At 36.3% G+C, this 22449-nt stretch overlaps 1 protein-coding gene across 1 annotated transcript in view; it reads right to left on the bottom strand.

Annotated features, from left to right (window-relative positions):
- LOC129248553 (cyclin-dependent kinase 5 activator 1) overlaps positions 1 to 22074 on the bottom strand; it is a 41378-nt gene extending 19304 nt beyond the window's left edge. The window contains exons 1-4 of the mRNA XM_054888145.1: positions 21803 to 22074; positions 14343 to 15177; positions 7103 to 7240; positions 2524 to 2729 (exon numbers count right to left, since the gene is read on the bottom strand). Of these exons, the coding sequence (XP_054744120.1) occupies positions 2524 to 2729; positions 7103 to 7240; positions 14343 to 15158 (1160 nt within the window). The 5' untranslated portion in view covers positions 15159 to 15177; positions 21803 to 22074. The remainder of the gene's footprint in view (positions 1 to 2523; positions 2730 to 7102; positions 7241 to 14342; positions 15178 to 21802) is intronic.
- Between the last annotated feature and the right edge of the window lie 375 nt (positions 22075 to 22449).

Here is a 22449-nt window from a genome sequence, read left to right as displayed (position 1 = left end):
AGTTCAGATTAGATTGTAATATTTAGTTACAGTTGTAAGTTCGTGGCTAGTACGAGAGGTTAATATGTTATGCTAAATTTAAACCAGTATTTTATTGTATATTTTATTTTTTATGAATTTGGGGGTTAGTTTATATTTGGGGTGGATAAGAATTGGAGTTTCGGCCGGCGAAAGTAGATTTTTTTTTTATTAATTTTATCAATATTACGATATGCAATTTATTACTGCGGCCGCCGTAGTCGAATGGGTTGTTGCGTGACTACTATTTGGAATCCAGAGAGAACGTAGATTCGAATCTCGGTGAAACACCAAAATGAGGAAAAAGTTTTTGTCTAATAGCGGTCGTCCCCCGGAAGGCAATGGCAAACCTTCTTCTTCTTCTTAATTGGCGCGATAACCGCTTACGCGATTTTGGCCGAGATTAACAAAGCGCGCCAGTCGTTTCTTTCTCGTGCTAACCGGCGCCAATTGGACACACCAAGTGAAGCCAAGTCCTTCTCCACCTGATCTTTCCAACGCAGAGGAGGCCTTCCTCTTCCTCTGCTACCACCAGCTGGTACCGCATCGAATACTTTCAAAGCCGGAGCGTTTGTATCCATTCGGACGACATGACCCAGCCAACGAAGCCGCTGGATCTTTATTCGCTGCGCTATGTCTATGTCGTCGTAAAGCTCATACAGCTCATCGTTCCATCGTCTGCGATATTCGCCATTGCCGACGTGCAAAGGTCCAAAAATCTTACGCAGAATCTTTCTCTCGAACATTCCGAGCGTCGCTTCATCGGATGTTGTCATCGTCCAAGCTTCTGCGCCATACGTTAGGACGGGCATGATGAGAGTCTTGTAGAGTGTTAGTTTTGTTCGTCGAGAGAGGACTTTACTACTCAATTGCCTACTTAGTCCAAAGTAGCACTTGTTGGCAAGAGAGATTCTACGTTGGATTTCAAGGCTGACATTGTTATCGGTGTTAATGCTGGTTCCTAAATACACGAAGTCTTTTACAACCTCAAAATTATAACTGTCAACAGTGACGTGGGTGCCGATACGCGAGTGCGCCGACTGTTTGTTTGAAGACAGGAGGTACTTCGTTTTGTCCTCGTTCACCACCAAACCCATTCGCTTTGCCGGAGTGTATTTTTGCCATGAAAAAAACTCCTCATAAAAAATATCTACCGTTCGGAGTCGGCTTGAACCTGTAGGTCTATCTATTTGTGGAACAACATCAAGACACACACCACAAATAGGAGGAAGAGCTCGACCAAACACCCAAAAAGTGTGTACGCGCCAATTATATATATGTATATATGTATATAATTTATTACTGTTATTATTGTTATTATATTATAATTATGAGAAATAAAGAAATTGAAATTTAAAAATTGAGTTCCATCAATTTTTTTGTTTAATTAATTTAGAAAAAGCAACCTGCGCCGCCTGACAAGGGAGGGAAATTTGAGAAGTGCAGGTATATGTTTTCTTCCTGGCGCAGCTGGATGAATGCGACAGGGTCGCCCGATCACACGTACAAGAGTAAATGGGAAATTTTTGCACACAAAATTTTCACCAAAAACTGCTTCGCGTAATTAATGGACACATTCATACAAAGATTACAAAATTATTAATCTAATAATTTACAATTCCATATTAAAATTGTTTTTTGCACTAATTAGAAAAAAAGTGTATTCAAATATTTATGTACTAAAATTGATTTATCGCTTTATACTAAAAATTTGTTTCGTTAAATTTTTACCAAAAAATGCAACTATGCCTAAACTGTAAATTCACCGAAGCGTGCTTTTAAAGTCCAGTTGCTTACGGGAATTTAGACGCGTACGAGGCACGAAATGATATAAAAACTTCACTCTCATTTTAATGCAACTTAATTTCTTAAACTTTAAATTTATATACCTAGAATACATTTTTGCAACAAGAAATGAAATCCAGTGAACTCGGTTAAAGTGTTGTTTATTATAATTTCGGAAGCCTCGTACTTTTTAGCCATTGGTGCTTCTGCCTGAAAGAATTTGTTATCTGCTGTAGTTCTAATGTATAAAGTGTTTTAAAAAGTTGATTTCTATTAAATGAGTGGTACCCTATTTTGGAAGCGATATGATGTCGTTTCATAAATTTGTCTACACGACACAGATCACTTTCAATCGACATTTTTGATACCTTCAGGCTTTCTAGCTACATATGTATGTATGTTAAAAATCGTTCTGTACTTGGTCGCCGTAGTAAAGAACAATGTAGGGTTTCTTCTGTTTTCTGTTTATAGATAAACTAAGATTACTGCACACAGAAATATATTAATTACAAGAAATCTTGACTTGTTAAGAATTAGATAAAATTGGTACGGTAAAGCGGCTACTTATGCTTCGTGTCCACGGCACCGTTTGTGACATTATACCTCAGAGCTTTTGCTACATATTAATTGACTTTTAGGGAAACAAAAAACAATTTTTGATCCCTAAGCGAAATAATATTTAGTTACAGAACTACTGTCCATTTTGTGAGGTAAACTTACCTTTCCCAAAACTTATCCTTTGAGTCTTCAACTAGGAATGGCTTAAGTGGATAGCTTATTTCATTGCCCATGTAAGAATAAGATAAATATAGACACGTAAGAACTGACGCCTGTAAATCCGATTCCTTAGTTTCTTCACCGTCTACAAGTTCCCGTATTAACATGTAGACAAATACGACATTTGCTGGATTTATAAACGCCACGTCCTGAAATTAGATTTTTTGTAAAAATCAGTTTTATAATACATAATTATATATTTATCTACAGGATTACAGAGCTTGAAACCATGGTTAAAAGAGATAAGGTAACGACATGTTTCGTGAATGAAAAAAAGAAACGAATAAAGCTGATTTCTGTGGTGCATTTGCATGTATGGTATTTTACAAAGTTTTATTTATTCAATAAATCAAATAATTGTGTATTTCTTTAATTTTTACTACGGAACACAAAGAAAAGGAAAGTTTACTGCACGAATATCGTCACAGCTTTTTGTTTACAAATGGCAATCGTAAAGTATCGTGATATCTTATAATTCGTTCTTGACTTGAAATCATACCAAGAATATGAAGCGTAAATGGTAAAAAATTATAATAGTAAAGTTATAAGGTACATAACATTAGTGTACACAGAACATCAGTAAAAGAATAAGTTGATGATCATTGATGGTAGTCAGACAAAAACCCATTCGCCTGCGTTGGCCGCCCATTAGGGGTCTTTGGTTAATACTAAATTTCCATCAATACCTCTAAATTTCCATCAATATTCAGGATCTTCCCGTCAACCGACTTCATCTCTCGACACTCCGAATGCGCTTTACAAAACAAATAAGATCTTCGAGGCACTCATGCTGCCGTGTAGTGGTCCAGGTTCGTCACAATAGCAATGGCTCCAATAACGTCCGGCATCCCCCTATTTTCTTCAAATTTGCGCTTCATATCAGCTGTTGGTATACTCTGTGGCTATTTTATGTACTCGTAGCCACTTGGTTTCACAAGAGAAAATTCGGTACATTTTACAGTTTTCCTTTGATTGAGGCGAAAATACATGGCAACTCGCAAAATCAGCGTGAGTACGGATCCAGCCAGTTGAGAAACTCAACGCTGCCCTAACCGAATGTTTTGAGTCAGCCTGCCCAATTCGACCTCTCCCTAGCCGGACTCCCGTTGCTTGGTGGAATCGAGAGCTCCAGATGTTGAGGCGTGAGTCGAGAAAATTTTAAACCGGGCCCTCAAGACTAACCTTGCAGAGGACTGGGAGCGATACCGTGATGTTCAGAAGAACTACAAGAGGCTTATTCGGGAATCGAAAAGAGCCTCATATAGGGAATTCTGCAGCGGTATTGAATCTCTGAGTGACATGGCGAAATTGGTTAGGATCCTGAAAAGGGACCCAACTGCAAAGCTGGGGTCACTTAGGAAATCTGATAGCTCCTTCACGGAGCGGCAAAGTGAGACACTCAGCTTGCTGATGGAGTCTCACTTTCCTGGTAATCAGATAAGCGTCGGCCGGCAACAGCCCTTATTGATAGAGGCAGTTGTCAGAGCTGTTACACCTTCTCGGCATGACTGGTTCGTTGCCAGATCTGTGGTGAATGAGGCCGCCATTCGATTTGCCATCAAATCTTTTGGCGGCTACAAGTCGCCAGGACCAGATGGCATATATCCTGCCATGCTGAAGGAGGGTGCAGAGTTCGTGAGAGCAGCCTTGAAGAAAATCTTCTCGGCATGCCTGGCACTGGCTTACATACCACGCTCTTGGAGGATGGTGAGGGTCGCTTTCATCCCAAAGTCGCTGAAGGCTCACCCTCTGTCTCTATTTCAGCATGCCTATCAGAGTAGAAAATCCTGCGAGTCGGCACTGCAAAACCTTGTTGCTAGGGTAGAGCTCGCCATCGACAGGAGGGACTACGCTATGGGCATCTTTTTAGACATAGAGAGGGCGTTTGATAATGCCACTTTTGATAGTATGTGTAACTCTGCCAGTAGGCACGGCGTAGACCGGGTGCTAGTAAATTGTATTAGTTCGATGCTGTCCCAAAGAATCGTTTCGGTGCGAGCAGAGGAAGATCTGCTGGTGTCATCTGGGGTTAATAGCGGCTGCCCCCAAGGCGGTGTGCTGTCTTCATGGCTCTGGTGCATGGTAATCGATCCTCTACTCACCACCTTAAACGATTCGAGAGTCTACGCACAAGCATATGCGGACGATGTTGCTTGTTTGGTAACAGGCTCTTCGCTTATGAACATCTGCAGGAAAGTGCAGAAAACTCTGGATCGGATTGACACTTGGTGCTGTGCGAACGGGCTGTCAGCAAATCCCGCCAAGACTGGTATGGTCCTCTTTATCAGAAGGAGGAAGCTTGATGGACTCGTTCTGCCAAAGCTAAAAGGAGTCACAATCCAGCTATCCAAGGAAATTAAATATCTTGGAGTAATCCTCGATAGTAAGCTCTTATGGAAATCACACGTTGAAACAAAGGCATCCAAAGCGCTGACAGCTTTCTGGCAGTGCAAAGGCGTCTTTGGGAAAACGTGGGGTCTCTCTCCTAGCAAGGTCCTATGGATATACACGGCTATGATAAGACCCATTATCACCTATGCATCAGTGGTCTGGATGAGTAGACTCTCTCTAGTGGGAGTCAGGAGGACCTTATCGAGACTACAACGCACTGTGGCCATCTGTTGCACCGGAGCTTTTCCGACTACTTCAGGCCCGGCACTAGATGCTCTGATTGGTTTACCACCACTTGATACTTTCATATAAAGAGAGGTCTTGAAGGCCATCTGCAGACTGAAACACAGTGGGAACTGGTACGGCCCTTGTCCGGCATTGGAGCACAGAGAAGGCATGGGCATCGATCCAACGATTCTCTCCACGCCCCTTGACTCCATGCCATCAAGGGTCGTACTGGAAAAGAGATACAGTGTAGTGCTACCAGAGGCTCAGTCTGGGGTCTACGTGGAATCCAGCGGGACAAAACTGCACTTTGCTCTTGGAATGCATGCATCTGTGTTTCAAGATAGCTAACACAATCTCCGGTATTTGTAAACACATCTCCTGTTAAGTCAGCTCATCAGCTGATTCTGTCAAATTCGCTGAGAGCCGGTTAACGGTCTGATATTGGTCATACCTGTAAAAACCTTTTTACCATGTGTTTTTGTTTTTAATTCATACACATTCGTAAATACAAAAGCACTGTTTTGGTATAAACAGACCCATAAGAGTGCCTTCCTCTTCTTGTTGTTATGGTATTTTTTCAAAAGAGCGCCTTTCCTTTTCATATTCTTTATTTTCTCTTGCTTCACAATACACAGCGAACTTCATCATTCGTGCCTACCAAAAATATTTCATAAAAATACTCAACGAAATAATAAATAAAAGCTTTAATGCTCTCTTTGATGTTATATTTGTTTTGCAGCATGCAACGTACAATTTGTTGTGCGAGTGCATGGGAAAAAATAGTGTGCTCGTTGGATATTGCAACACAATTTAGTTGAAAATTAGCTAAAAAAAACTTTACGCTAACAACAAATTATAACAAATACTAAAATGATAATCACTCTGTTGCGAACTTTAAGAATAAGTTACTAAGTTTTAAAGCCCTGCTTTATTTACGCAATTACTTAAAATTTATTTTTTTGTTTAATTTTCTCAGATTCTTACATATTAAGAAATTAATGATTTAATTATATTTAAGTTCTAATTTATCATAGTTTCCTCTTTAAGTTCTTATATTTGAAGATTAATTCAGTGCAAGCCCAAACCTAAGAGATTAAGAAATTAAATGAACGAATAAAGTTACAGTGCGCAAAGTTACAGTGCGCAAAGCTGCACCTTTTGGTCTTTTTTAAGAGCTGCTCAAACCGGTAACATACTCTTATACTCTAAGCAAAAAATATTCTTACTACCAACCACCAACCAGTGCTATAAAGCACCGAGTTAACATTTATGGCTCTAATGAAAGCAATATTTACTGAATAAAATATTATACAGTCTTTAAACAAATTTTAAATTAGTCTTCCGACCTAAAGTACACCCGCTCAAGAAGCCCAAATCTTAAAAAAACTATTGTATTAGTTAATTTCGTTGCGAGATCTGTATCCTGAACAAAACTAAAGAAATCTAAAGGCGTTAGTTTGGAGAGGCTAACCAAAAATGTTCACTCCACCACTGAAAAAAGATTTCATCTAATATTGAAGTACTTCTTGCAACGCTTCTTCAACTAATAACAGAAAATACTCATCCATTCAAATTAAAAAACCACTTAGCTTCGAACTAGTTTCACTACTCCAGTGTCTCAAATTTTCACACTCGTTTTATCCAAATTTTTAGAAATAGAAAGTCCAAATATTTAGATTCAACCTATTTTGTTACGCAGCCTCCACAGCACTGGGATTCTCAATGACATAAAATACCAAAGAATAGTTCAGGATATTCCAAAATTTCGTATACATTTTAAATTACAAAGAGAAAATACATGCAATTTCAAGTACAAGTATGCACCATGGCAAATTTATTCTTAATGCAATTCGTTCATGATTAATTTATCTTTCTTTTAAAACTACCAAAAACGGGTACTTACTTGCCAACCTTGAAGTAATAGGCTTCTGTCCACAGCTCTTAACCACATAACGGCATCTCCTGCTTCGAAATTTTTTAATTTTTTACACCGGTAATGCAAGAATAATCCTAAGCATTTCAATAACTCCGAGGTCGATGCCTAAAAAAATTAGATTTATACTTAAATTTGTATAGATTATGAAATTACTTAAATGATTAAATTAAAAATACTTAGGAAGCTAGGATAGCGATATTGATACCTGAGTTTCTTTGTGAACTCGTTTAAAGGATTATTTATTTCAACTTGACTGTTGGCGCACACCAGTATACTTTTGGATAAATTTATTGAGCCTTGTGCCTCGGGCCTCGGAGGCAATAACACACCTCCGGTGTATTTCTATTTATTTATTTATATTTCCTCATAAAAAATATGTCCATTTGTAGAACAACATCACGACGCAATCCACAAATAGGAAGAGGAGCTCGGCCAAACAACCAAAACGGGTGTAAACTTCAATTATATATATATATATATTTCTCTATAATAATAAAAAATATAAATGAATGCGCAAATGCTTTATAAGCGCTTTTGGCGTTTTCAAAAACATTGAAACAAGACCTGGAAGATGAAACAAATAAAGCCATAAATGAAATTTTAGGACTTAGACTTACAGTACAAACTATCTGCAACCAGGCGCTCATTTATATTGCTTGGTCTAACCATGTTGTCCGAAAGCATTGCAACAGAGAGTCCGGTCGACACGCTCCTGTTTGGTGAATCATTCACTGAACGAATTAAGACAGCCTTAACGTTGGAAAAGACATGCTAAAAACATCGTCAAGCAACACAACAACTGTAACTCCCAAAGCAGAGTCAGCCTATAAGCAGCGACAATATTTAAACTCGAAATCCCCTATCAGGAAGTAAGAAGCCAGAAGACGAGTTACCAGGCAGAGGGCAAAGTATCTTAGAGTAAAAAAATTTATCATCGGGACAGCAGGAATCGCAGCAATTACTGTCGTTAGTTAAGGTGCACATAATGGCAGGGCAATTGAAATTTTGTATAATTCGATGACTATAACTCACTCAAAACCAGGTACCCAAAGAACCTCGGTTTAATGAAATTAAACATCTTCTGAGGCGTATACCTTGGCAAAATATATTCAAAATAAATAAAAAATTATATGTGGCGCGTACACTTCTGTTAGGTGTTTGCCCGAGCCCTTCCTCTTATTTATGGCACGCTTCTTGATGTTGTTCCATAAATGGAAGGACCTACATTTTTAAGCAGACTCCGAACGGCAAATGGTTTTTTATGAGAAGCTTTTTCACGACAGAAGTACACTCGGCGGTGTGGGGCGACCGATATTAGATAAAACTTTTTCCTTAATTTTGCTGTTTCATGCACAGAGATTCGGCTAAGGCAGCAATGACGACATATGCTAGTTCAGTTTAGTTTACTAGTTTACTGAGGTTGCCCTGTCTAGTGAACGGTTTATCACATATTACTGCTAGGGAGCTTCAGTCTGTCGAAACAACATCGTGAAGATCACATAACCTTTGCAAGAATTAGGTTTTAACTGGCAAAAATCTCAACTAGAACTATCTCCGGTCTATAAGAACTTGATGTCAATGGCTGTGTGTCGGTGAGAATTACGTCTCTAGCTCAATTTATAGGTTTAGGTATAGGCAGCCTGCCCTGCTGTTCAATATGGATTACTTTATACAAAATAACTAGAATGCACAAATTTTTAGCTCTAAAGAAAACCACGGGTAGAAGATTCATACTGATTCTCACCTGCATACAAATCTTGAGTGGTGGATTAACAACATCCGTGTAGTAAATAACTCCATCAGAGAAGGGAAATTTATCTTACAAATTTTCACCGATGCTTCCTTTACTGGTTTGAAAATTACATGCGACGAAAAATTGTCATATAGTTGGCGGAGCGATAAGGAGAAGCAAAACCACATTCACATACTTGAATTAAAACTGACTAAAATGTTTTGGAGCTGAAAGAAGGTATGCTGATATTTCGCTCAGACTAGACAATTCCACAGCGATTGGCTATATAAATAAAATGGGCAGTATAGAACATGCGAAACTGTTAGCTCTTAGTAAAAAAATCGGCCAATGGTGCCAAGAAAGAAAATTGTGGGTTCAGGCCACATATATAATATTAAATCGGAAAGCATTAAAATTCATAAAGAATCGCGCATAAAGTCTGAAGAAACGGAATGAAAGAAACGGCTTTCCAAAAAATTGCATCTTCTACGTGCTGCTTTCAGGGAATATCAGCCAGAATGGAAGACGCTAGCCTCAGTTGCAGGCAAATTATCTGGGAATCGTGCATCAAGAAACAAACACCAAAACTATCTTTACAATACATCTTAGCGTCGTTGTCTGGAGCAGTATAATAATCCAATAATTTCCTGGCATAAATTTTGTCGGCACAAAGAACCTTTCCCCTTTTGAACCGACGATGTCGACAGTGTTGGAATTTTTATCAGCATTAGCGGCAGATAAAAACACTTTAAATACATACAGATCTGCTATGCCATTATTGTCAATGTTGGATAGTGGGAGAGATCCAACAATTAAAATATTCTGCAAAGCGGTGTCAGTACCAAAACCGTAACGTCCAAAATACAAGCAAACATGGGACCCAAGTATTGTTTTCGAATTTGTGAAAGGCCTGGTACCGAACACCGAATTAAGCCTGGATGGTCTTTCAAAGAAGCTTGCTAACCTCTTGGCCGTAGTGACAGCAAAAAGGGTCCACGCCTTATCCAAAATAAAAATTTCAAATATAACTTTTAATGCTAGCCTAACAGTAATCAATATTCCGGACAAAATCAAAACAACGAATGTAGGTGGCATGCAACCTAATTTGATAATTTACTGAGAATGGCAGGACAAAGCGTTTGAGAAGTCAAATCGGAAACAATCTCTTTACACTTTTAAAAATCCTCATCGGGAAGCATCGCCGCAAACAATTAATAGATGGGTAAAACAATTCAAGCAGGAGAGTGACTTGGATATAAATCAGTTTACAGCGCACAGCGCACGCCACGCAGCTACTTCAGCGGCGTTCAGCATTGATGTTGAAATCATATGTAAGGGTGCAAGATGGACAAAAAAGTCTTAGTCATTTGTTTGATTTTATAATGGACAATTATTAATGATACAAATTTTGCAGGTTCTATTATTAATGTGAATCCAATAAACAAATATTTTAAACTAATAGCAAATTTGAAGGCAAATATCATTAGTTTGTATGTTAATTAACTACACGTTATTATTGATCTCAAGGAATTTTACGAGGTGTGTTCAAAAAATAAGGTGAATTTTCAAATTTCGCGGGCTGCATACATTCGACTTTCGATTATTATTTATTATTTTTTATGTTGTTGTTTTATACTCGTAGCATGTTTAGTTTGTTTGTGAGAGGTATAAATAAGACGAGTGTTTTGCTTGTTCGGCGATTTTCTGCTATCGATTCTTGGCTCTCTTGGAGTCTTCCATTGGGACGATTGGGCTTTGGTTTCGATGTCATAACCATATACCCATGATTCGTCATATGTATGCCCCTTTTAAGCAAATCTGGATATTCGTTGACATCATTCAACAATTCCCGAGCGATGCTCATGCGACGTTGTTTTTGGTCAAAATTTAGCAGTTCTGGAATGAACTTCGCTGCCACACGCTTTTTCTAAAAGGTTGTATAGCATGCGCCAACCCATATGCCGATATGACGGCATCCTAATTGTGATTCGACGATTCTACATAACAATATTCTTCACTTTCTCAAAGTTTTCATCGGTTGTTGATGTGCTAGGGTGTCCAGAGCGAGAGTCGCCATTCACATCTTCTCAAAAATCGCCGAACACGCAAAAAACATGACTTATTTATGCCTCTCATAAACAAACTAAACATGCTACGAGTATATTGCAAAACCGTGAACATACCTTCGAGACTAGTGTACCAAAATAAAAAAAATTATAATCATACATTTTTTGAGTAAACTAGGGGTAAGAACCAAGTTTATCTACAAACTGCAGGACGGTCGTGGTTAAGGAGGCGCCGTTTTTCTCCGGTGGAAGGTGAGTATTGGCATTCCGTAAGGCGGTGTTCTCTCACCATTGCTCTGAGTTGTCATTGTTAACGACTTTAGAAGAGATGGAGAGAAAGGCCTGCAGAGTAATTATTAAAGGAAAGTTTTTTGGATTGGGCGAAACTCTTGCTATTAACAAGGAAAGGCTTTCTGACAGGGTAAAACAAAAAGATCGAATCCTTGACAGAAATATATGGGGAAGCCCCAACATATGGGTAGAGGCTTAGGAGGGCGATTATTGTCTCGATTGGAGTTATACTTTGAATACATCATACTATATAAAAGAAAATTCTGTCGAATGCATGCCTTGTCTGCTGGTATGCTGAAGATAGCTCAAATGTCAGTGACACGCTTTAAAACTCTTTTACTTTAGCGCTCAACGCATTGATAAATGTGGTATTCGTGTACATCGCAGGCCATACTCCGCTGCATTAGACTGAGGGGATCAGGATACAAGGTTGTCCTTATGGTCATTCAACTAGCCTCAGAATTTTTGAGTTTATCCCCGTAGTGATTAATCACTGTACACAATCATTCGATTCTAGCGGTACATTCGGAGACGGGGTTCGGGAAAAATGTTCTCGAATGGCTTGATGGGAAGTTTGTTGGCGTATTCGACGAGGACCTTCCTACCAGGTTTAGTTCAACCTAACAAAGTAAAAGCTGATTGACTGTTCACCTGTAAGAATACCTCTTGTTTGTTTCGAGGAAAGTTTCATTTCGGGATAAATAGCCTTCGAGCGGCCTTACAAAGGCCTTGTTTTTCACAGTTTTACAAAAATAGGTCAGAAGTTTGGTCATAAATGAACAATGAGCGCTGCGAGCTCAATCTTGTAATCCTTGTCAAAATTGTAAATCAGGCGCCATGTTCATACAGCTCCAGTTACATTTTAGGCGCAAGGTTGGGAGCATGTTACTAGGAGGACCAGCGGAATTCCTCTTTTATACGGTTTACGACATGCTGAAGAATTTTTCGCTCATAAGAATGCAGATCGCGAATACCTTCTTGTGGGAGTTAATTCAAATTCCTCTAGTACTCATATCCAATCGATATCGTAGTTGATTTCCAAGCAGTAAGTACATATGCATGCAAAAATATAATTTTCAGACATTTATACACACACAACAACAACAATATCTGTTTGCAATCACATTATTGGCCTTCACACCCCATTCGTTGCATAGTTAATTGGGAATTTTAATTAACTATTTTTAATTTTAATTAGTAATTAGTCTTTACTTGGGACTTAAACATTGAGTTGTTGGTTGGGCTGGCTTACATCCTCGAAGGGCTGGGTTGCACCACCGTTTTGTTTAGCATACCATCAGAGCCACGCAAGTTGGGGAAGTCAATCCAGAGATGGCATACTAATATGGGTATATGACAATGTGGGATGACCACTAATCATCCTGCCCCCAAATCTGGGATAGCATAAGTTGATCGGACTCGTTTGCAGTCAGGGATAGCAGATTGTATTGTATTGTATTTTATCGTTGTGGAATTCAATTATGCGCCAATGAAATATAGAAAATAAAGCGGACGGGTTCGCAAACCACATCTCAACTGGCCTATCTAGTGGAGATGTATTCCAGGATCGTCAAATACTAACTCCTAAACGGAGAACAGCAAGACTGATGGAGGGCGAAGATAATGAAGTACTTGATAAATTTGAATCGGTGCCGACGGAACCTACGGCCAATAAAGCGATAGACTCACGGAAGGAAAACGTAAGGCAATTGGGCTCCAAGGATGCTTCAACATCCAAAAGCACTATCCCAAAACCAAGCACGAGTACAGGGTAGGTCAGAAAAATTACTGGTCTGAGTAGCGCAGACACCAAGACGCTGGAAAGAATTTAAGAAGAGCAACTGCACAATATCCTACAGATTCGGTACGATTCTCATCCCAACGGTAATAGAGAAGCTGCGGTTAAAGTAACGTCGATTGTAAAAACATGCATAGATGTTGCGGAAGGCTTAACTAAAGAAGCAGTAAATGAAATAGAAGAGTGCAAGAACATACTGGTGTGCGAGAAGATATGGTTGCTTTTAGTACCTGACCCCAAATGCAAGGTGGTGTGTTAAGGTGAGGCTGAAAAAATAAACGCAATTTACACAATAGAAAAAATGCGCTCACTTTAAACCTGAACACAACTATAACAAAAGAGGTCAAAACAAACTGGTACATACCATATGAGTTCCAGGCTGAACAGGAATTACTGGGAACGGAATGGCATTTTATAGGTTCAAAGCTATTTTGTGGCATAGGAAAGGGTAACTTCTCCTGTTTTACTCATGAAATACATATTTGCCTAATTTGCCGCAATCAATTATTTAAGAATAATTTTAGAACCATCACAGGGACTCTAACAGGGCATTGAAGGTTGAATTATCATATTGGGAAGGGGAAAATATACGCCAATGAACTTGCAGGTTCTGTAAGGAGGAAGATGAAACCGCCAAACCCAGCCCTGATGCATAAGCGGGGCAGACACCTGATGGGGAAATAAAACTTTATAAGAAGAACAAATACTAATAATAATAATACAAATCATAATAATAATAATAAAGAGATTACTGTAAATAAATATAAACCAGCTGGTGTGAAAGAGGGGTAAGTCAAAAAGGTCGTTCACATCAAAACAAGTTTGCCTAACTGCCACCAAAGTATCTCATTTTCACATATTCTTTGATTTTGTCTTGGGCAACATCAAATCACATAATCACAAGACAAAAAAATTGAAGCGAAAACATCGATATCAAATAGTATCTATATACTATATGTACACATGTATGAAGGGTATCGCAATTTAGCATTTAGGAAAAACGTTTCTTGAACTACCTAAGCTTTCTTTATTCCTAAATTAAATATTTCCAAAGCGACACATATTTTGTCATTAAAATATGTTGGCAATAACAAAACCTCTAATATACATACATACGTCTCGAAGATACAGGAAACTCAAAATTGTATTTCATTTTAAAAATTTGCTAACTGGTTTAGTATCAGCTTTTGGTAATATTCAGTTTAGAGTAGACTTTTACTCTGAACTCGAATGTAACTTTAAAATGACTGACTATAGGCACATGATTATAATATACAATATGTATGATAATTTATTATGTAATAAATTTTTATAGCTTACCTGAATTACGGTTTTCCTTGGAATATGACTAAGTTTGTTTTGAAGTGCCTGCGATTGCGGCGGTAACGATAAAGCCAGAGGTTCTTTTTGAACCAATTTGTTATGTTTGTTGAAATTTGTGGTATTTATTCTAACAAGATCCTGCGATGTGATTTGTTTTTTAGTTTTAGAAGTGGAAAATAGAGTGTTACAGGGCTGGGAGCCGTCTTGATTTAAAGTTATATGTTGGCTGTCGTTAATATGGTTAAAATGTAAATGAACATTTTTATTTTTATCGGTATAAGATGCATTTGTTTGGTCTAATGAATGAGTTTTGAAACAGCCTGAAGGTATATTAGCACATTTGTTTTTGTTTTCAATCTTCTTTTTATTATGCGACACAGCAAGTTTTTTCCAAGACAATGCACTAATAAATAATGAATGCTTTTTCATACTTTTCTCTATGGTATTTTTTTCCGTACAAAGTGTAGAATTTTCATTATGTGAATCTAGATCGTTATTAATTGCATCCTTTGTATCTTTTAATTTATTAAAACTATAACTGGTCACATGGCTTTGTTTGCCCAGATTCATTCTTCCATTTTGCGCAATCATGCCATTTTTGGCAAGGGGAACACGAATGTTTTGTTTCGTTTCTTGGTTCTTTGCGTTATTCAATTGTTCATAACAGAAGTTATTCAAATGTGAGTCCATTAAGCAAGGACCTTCAAGAATATATTCATTTCGAATGTCAGACTGTTGGTTGTATTGAATGCTAGTTTGGGATGAATAAAATGGATGCCGTTCTCTTGGGTTAAAACTTAATACTGTCCCCATTCTGGTGATTAGTAGATATCTGAAAAGTAATTGAAAAGATATGTTTATAAAAATTGAAAAACCAATTCTACAATATACAAAAATATTGTTTATGCTGATGCTTTTGTATAAAATCCGCTAAAAAATTAATAATAAGACGAAAAAAGTATTTTTTAATGAACACAAATTAAATCCAAATCACAATAGAACAAATAAGGATATTTAATTTAGTCGCATGAAAATAACTATAATTTCATTTCGACTCGTCGGTTGCTTTCAGCCAATTATTCTAGAATTATACGTAGGAGTTTGCGTCTCCATAGTGCTGCCCCATTAAACCACTCCCGCGACTTCGTACCTCTTAAATACACTCGCTCTCACTTGATTATGGTCAAATATTTTCCTTTTGTTTTCGTGTCAAATTATTTTTCAGAGACGGCAAAAAAATTGGTTTTGCGAATAATGTAATTCTGTTCAAAGAAAGTGAATGGGAAATGGGTTGGTGCGTGACTACCATTCGAAAAATTAAATGATTAATGAATGAAATAGTTTTTTTCTAACAGCGGCCGCCCCTCGGCAGTCAATGACAAACTTCATAGTGTATTTCTGCCATGAAAAAGCTGTCCATAAAAAACCATTTGTGAAACAACATCAAGATACACGCCACGAATAGGAGAAGGAGCTCGAATAAACACCCAATAAAGAGAGTAAGCGCACGCCATTTGGGTGACTGTTACAATTGCTAATAAAGGCTGACCTATGGAATGTAGCAGATTTAGTAGCTGAATATTTTCTTAACGAAGCACCGCCCGTTCGAAGGCCCTGAAGCTAAAGTAGACATATCAATACCAACAGAATATTTGGGGAGTGAGGCGGATTTCGTGAATAACTTTACTAGCTACCCAGATACAGAAACACGCATTGATAGTGGTGTGTGAATAGTGTGTCAGATCACAATCGAGAATAATACGCGGGTCCTTTTCTCGATTTGCACGACCCAGAAGCAAGATATTTAGGTGTTACAACTGCGGTAAGACTGGACATATTGCACGTAGTTGTAGAATACCACGTAGCCAACTGAAACGAGCTCAAGTGGAAGGAAGAAAAAAACGCAAGAGAGAATCAATCTTGAGTATCGTAAATGGAAGCAACACGGTAAGGCTGATTCACCACCTTGGTGACTTGGTGATATCGAATGTAAAGGTTGTCCCAAGGTCGATAGATCCGAGTGGATAGTTGATATCACATTAATGCAGTTGTAACCTGATGATGAGTGGGAACCAAGTGCAATAAGAAGAAGTCAGTTGAATGATCCTGACCTGGAATCGTGGAAGCGAAAGAAATTGGATTGAGACCATCCAAAACTGAAATGGCTTATGACGCAATCTGATTATAGTTCCTAAATCCAAAATTATACCCGTTTTAGAGAAATTCCATAATGGGCCAAGTGGTCATATGGGTATCACTAAAACCCTGGAGAAGATTCAGCATAGATTTTACTGGGTAAATTGCAGAAAATCAGTTCCCGAATGGGTTCGAAATTGCGCGCAGTATATGGCAGCGAAACTTCCAAAGGGAAGAGTCGTGGAAGGTTTGAGCAATATAACGTGGATTCGTCTATAAATACCATCTTTAGAAGCAATTTAAGGCTTCAGGGTGGTTTAGCATTGGAATGGACGTAAGTAGTCATTGGGAAACACTGCAACGTGACATGGATGAATTACATCATCATGAGAGACAACATACCCAGCTAAAGAGTAATAAAATGAAGGATCGATTTGGCCATGCTGTGAACTCTGAAGGATTCAGCGAAGGTAATTAGGTACTTCTTTATAATCCTAAAAGTAAGAAGGGGACTTTGCTAGGACTGCAAGCCTCCTGGGAAGACCCATAGAAGGTGACTAAAAGATTGAATGAAGTGGTGTATTGTATACCACGCAGCCAGCTGAGGACTCTGACTCAGTAACAGACAGTTGTTGGCAAGTAACCATTGAGTGCATAGCCTTAAGTTAAGCGTGCAAGCATGTAAACTAATAATAGGGCGGTTTAGTGTAAAAAAAAAATTTTTTTATATCTTTGAGAATGTCTTGAAAACGTTGAATTATAATAATAAAAGAAAGACAGCAAATTTCATTGCCTTTAAAATTTCACAAGATTTGATTAAACTATACAACTACTCATTCGAATGCATGATGAGCTGTGCAGTCAAGAGCCGTCATGAAGAGGATGAAGAGTGCGACAATTTTTTTTTCGTTCTCCGGTTTACTTTATTAATATGGTGATAGGTTTTCTTTTTTAAGAACACGTTTTAAGAATTTTTTAATTTTTCGCTATTTATTTAATTGGTTTTAGCTTCTGGATTATGAATAGTAAATAAAAAAGAAACTCACTGATAATTTTTTATTTACACTTGAACAAATAATAAAATAATTCACTTACAAGACACAATTATAATTATATATTATAAAAAATATAGGGTTTTTCAGTAAGAGCGCTTCAACTTTTGAACTTTTTTGAATAAAACACAAACGGTTTGACTTTTTTAACTAATTTTTTTTTTATTATCGAGTTTGAACATATACATTTAAGTATGAAATTCGATTTCTTTTGCATGACCACTGCGTGCACGTTTTACGAAGTCCAATCGTTGAACACAATTTTCGACCACTCTTTTGCATAAATCGGCCGAAATTCCAGCAATTTCGCGTTCAATATTGGCTCTGAGCTCACAAATCGTCGCCGGCTTGTTACTGTAGACCAATGACTTCACATAACCCCAAAACGGGACGGCTTGTTAAATGGACCGTAGAATGGCCGTAATGCTCTTAAAGTAGCAGCAACAGAACGATTATTTTCATAAAAAATTTGCACGATTTGCAATCGTTGCTCAAGTGTGTAGCGTTTCATGATGAAATGTATACTAATGAAGTTTACAACTGACAAGCGAAAAATAAAAAAATATTGCGTCGTTCGCCCTCCCTATAGGAAAAAAGTTGAAGCGCACCTATTGAATAACCCTTTAATATTTTTCCTGAATTTTGTTTCCTTTTTTTCAAGGATATCCTAACGTAATAAGTACCATTTATAGTCGCCTATCATAGAAGTGTCCCATGGATCTTAGTTCTCTTTCTTACATTTCTATATCTTGGTGAGAACTGATGCTCTTTACTAGCATCTTTTATGTTCTCACTAAAGAGACCCAAATGAGAATGGAGAAAATGCCAAGGGATATCCAAGCTAGCGAAATTTATCAAAGAGATTTGCAATCAATTTCTGGTAATCAGGACACTTTTTGGTTAACCAACAAATTATTGAAAATATTTCTGAAAGCACTGAAGGCATAAAGCTCGACTTTAGTTTTTTTTTCTAAGTCCTTTGATAAAAAATATTGATCTATTAAATATTTCCCCTTAAATTTTTGTTTTTCAAATTGTTTAATAAGTTATAATTTTATTGCAAAGCATGATTCTTAGTGTTGTTTTTACCTTAAAAGTACGACTGTATTAACGACCAGTTTCTTCTTTGGTAATGTACGGAATCTGCTCGATTGTCCCATAAGTAAATACAAGATGATTGTCTTGTGTAACCCTTCAAAACCCCAATTATCTTAAAATCACCGTAAAAACAGTTATCTCTAATGTAGTGTATGCATTCAGGGAAAAATTTTACATGCAGCTTGTTACACAATTTTCATTTTAAATTTCATAAACTGTTTATAATATCTATTCTTAAAATTTTAATATTAAAACATAGCAAGACCAGTTCTATGAGTCCACTAAAAATTATTTTCTACTTTTTAGTATATTTTAGAGAACGTGGTATATTAAAAATTGTTTTATTTGATTTTACTTTGCATTTTTTTCTCTTAAATATCATATATATTCGAAAAATTAAACATATTCAAATCAAAAAATATTTTGGGAAAAATAAATTTTTCCGAACAATTTACTAAAAAAAAAGTATTTTTAAGATTTGAGTTCAAATTTAACTATTTTTAATTTTATTCAGAAAAGATATGAAAAGTATAATGGATTATACTTTTGGATTATTGCACGAACAGAACTCCTTTGGACAATATGTTAGCTCACTGTCACCATAATCCGAATTAGTGCTAAATATCATGCTGGATATTGGAATACATTTTTCTGATAGAATTGCATCTGGCGACTGTTTTCCTTTGACCTGAAATATAATTGTTTTGATTATGATATTGTGACATACCTACATACATATTTTAATATGCAATATTTTTACCTTTTCTCAAATGGTATCACAATTTGATGGAATCGCTCTCCCTGCTCATCAGATTCTGTAGACAGTTGGGAACTCAAATAGTTTATAAATAAATGACATACACTTATTCTGCTGAAAGCGTTGGGACACTGATTCCTCATAAGCGATTTTTACCAAAAAGTCCACTTATGACTTTTTATCGAGGTCCACTAATTTATTTATTCACCTACCAAAATTTGTCCAAGTGCTTAATTTTTACTAATTTTCGAATATCTAAGCCATTTACAACACCTAAAGGAAATATTAATAATGACAGTTAATAATAATCACAATATAATAACCATTACCGTTCTTTAATTTGTTTTCGCATTACTTCATTCTTTACTATTTCCGGAGCCACAAGGTAATCATGAATTTTGTTGGAATTTTTCTGTTCACTTTTATTTATGTTTTTATAGCAATGATTCGCATACTGAGTACCGGTAAAACGTGTACCCCAGTCCCATAAACAACACATATACTCCACATGTTCTTCTTGGAGGTCGCAAAACATGTTAACAAGCTTTAAACCGCACTATATGCGCCAATTTGGCACCCAAAGTTAATCGAAAATAACATCTTGTATCAGATATGTTTTATAACCTAAGGATACTCTCAAGAATATGCCAAAAATCGCACATCTCTTTGAATTTATCTGAATGCTGCAATGACTTATTGGAAGATATTTCATATTTTGCATACCAAGTACAAATGCCAGTTCGTGTGTTAGTGAGATTAAGGAATTTGGGGTTGTACTTTTAACAAGCTTCATTTTAACACGTATACGATATTATACATACTTATGTATATAAATAGGCAAACATGTTAATACGTGCCTTTTACGGTTAAACTGTATTTTTAAGAGGTCATTCAAAAGGAATTTTGATGGTGAAGGGAAGAAGGTTAATCAAATAGTTTAATACTAAGCGAAAAATCAATCCAAAAATTATAATACTAATAATATGCTTCATTTATTATTGATACCGAACTAATGAAATGTGTTGCGCAGATGTTTAAGAAAAAAATTTAGATTAAGATTAATAAAAGGATGAGAATAAAGGCGAGGATACAAATAAAGATATGTACGTAGGTATGGTCAAAGGCAGTATCAATAATTTTTGAATACATTTGATATTCACTGAAATATAATCTGTGACCAATCAAAGTTCGAATATTGTATTTTGAGTCCAATCAAGAGACCAGATTTAGATGTCTAAAAATAGCTTGAAGATAAAAAACTTTGAGTGATCATCGAACTTTTCGAGCTACAGGTATCTTTTACGAGCCCAATGTATTCAAACATATTTGTTCAAGTGGTCTAGGGAACGAAGTAGTCTACAATTTGTTTTCTGTTATAAATTAAGAATACTTGAGAAAATCAGTACATTATAAACATGGTTTTACAGGTATTTAAATACCCAATAGGTATTGGTTTAAAATATTGTACTTATAATAAATATGCAATTAAATGTATGGAAATATTTGACAAATTTAGGCGCCAAGTGCTGTGTTAAATGATACCTTTAAAAAACGTATGGTAAACTAATTCTAAGTACATATATGATAGCAATAAAGGAATTTCAAAAAATGTATCCTCAAAAAAATATGTACTAGAACAAAACTTTGTCGAACTGTTTAAAAAAAAAAATATTACTTGGCGTCATAAAATTGGCGTCAGCAGAAGAAAGGCATTTGGCCGGCCCGTGGTATTGGATTCGGTAAAAATCTCTAAGGCGATTAAAAGCCAATTAAAAAGAAGTAATTCCAAACAACAATCAAAGCATTATATCTTATATTTTATTGAAATATTTTAAGTGCACTGGCTCTTAAAAATCTTGGGTATCTATATCCTTAATAAAAAGCTATATTCTGCACTAATATAAAACTGTAGGACACTATAAAGGCAGACAAATTGGAAAATAATCTCAGCCATCATCAAAACGTTTGAGGCTGTATCATCTTGAATTTTTTATGAAAATTAATAATCAAAACATTATCACTCATAATGCCTTTGAACACAAATTTTAGTAATAGCATTAAACTTCTGGTTCCGAAGAAGTTTAAAGAGTACCACTTGGGAATGTTAAGGTATTGTGAAACCCTGGCTTCCTTAAAACTAATACGGTCAAAATTGAAACCACAAATCGATCGATCCACTACTTGCGATAAATGTATTTGCATTATCTTGTATGCGACTATATTTACATATACACGTGTATTTTTTACACAGTGTTTGTATTTTATTACAGAAAAACTCAATTTTTGATTCAAATACTGAATAGCAACTCTCCACCCTAAATTATATTAAACGTTTAAGGAGGAGATATTTTGGGAAAATTTGTTTTATTAAACTAACAAATGCAATATTATTTCATCGTTTACTACTTTGTTACCTTCTCAATGTTAGTTATTGATGAATATGTAACTTGAAGTTAAATTTTTTTACACTGCGTATATAATATTTGCTTCAGGAAAACATACACTGCACATAACTTAAATAACATTTCGCATACCGCATAGTTTTTCATTTACTATTATATTTTAAGGATTTTTTGTAATAGTTAGTAAATTGTATTGATTTTTAGTTGAAAAAGACTATGTAGTGGCACCATCTATATTTTTGAAATATTTTTATTTTCTCCGAAATTGATTTCTTTAAAGCGCAGTCGCGTAACAGGGGTTAATACAAACTAATATCCATGTATACATACACTCATATATATCTAGTAATGAGCTTAGGGCATGCTCAGTAGCATGTCATGTTTATGGTTTTACAATATTACAATTTTCAATCTGTGAATCTGAGGAATCCGTGACCAAACAACTAGTCACATAAAAATGTATCCATCTTTGAAATTTTGACATCCTTTAGCAATCTGTCAGTTATTTATTGAAACAGTGATGCTGTTTATGTTCCATTGTGACTATACCAAACCTTTTAAAATTAAGCAATCACTAAATTGCTCTGACAAATTTTACATATTTAAAAATTTACATATTTTTTTTTGTATCGAAAAAATAATTTTATTCACAGACATAT

The sequence above is a fragment of the Anastrepha obliqua genome, chromosome 5, assembly GCF_027943255.1.
Source record: "Anastrepha obliqua isolate idAnaObli1 chromosome 5, idAnaObli1_1.0, whole genome shotgun sequence".
Lineage (NCBI taxonomy): Eukaryota > Metazoa > Arthropoda > Insecta > Diptera > Tephritidae > Anastrepha > Anastrepha obliqua.
Note: the sequence above shows the minus strand (reverse complement) of the source record. Positions and strands in the feature narration are given on the sequence as shown.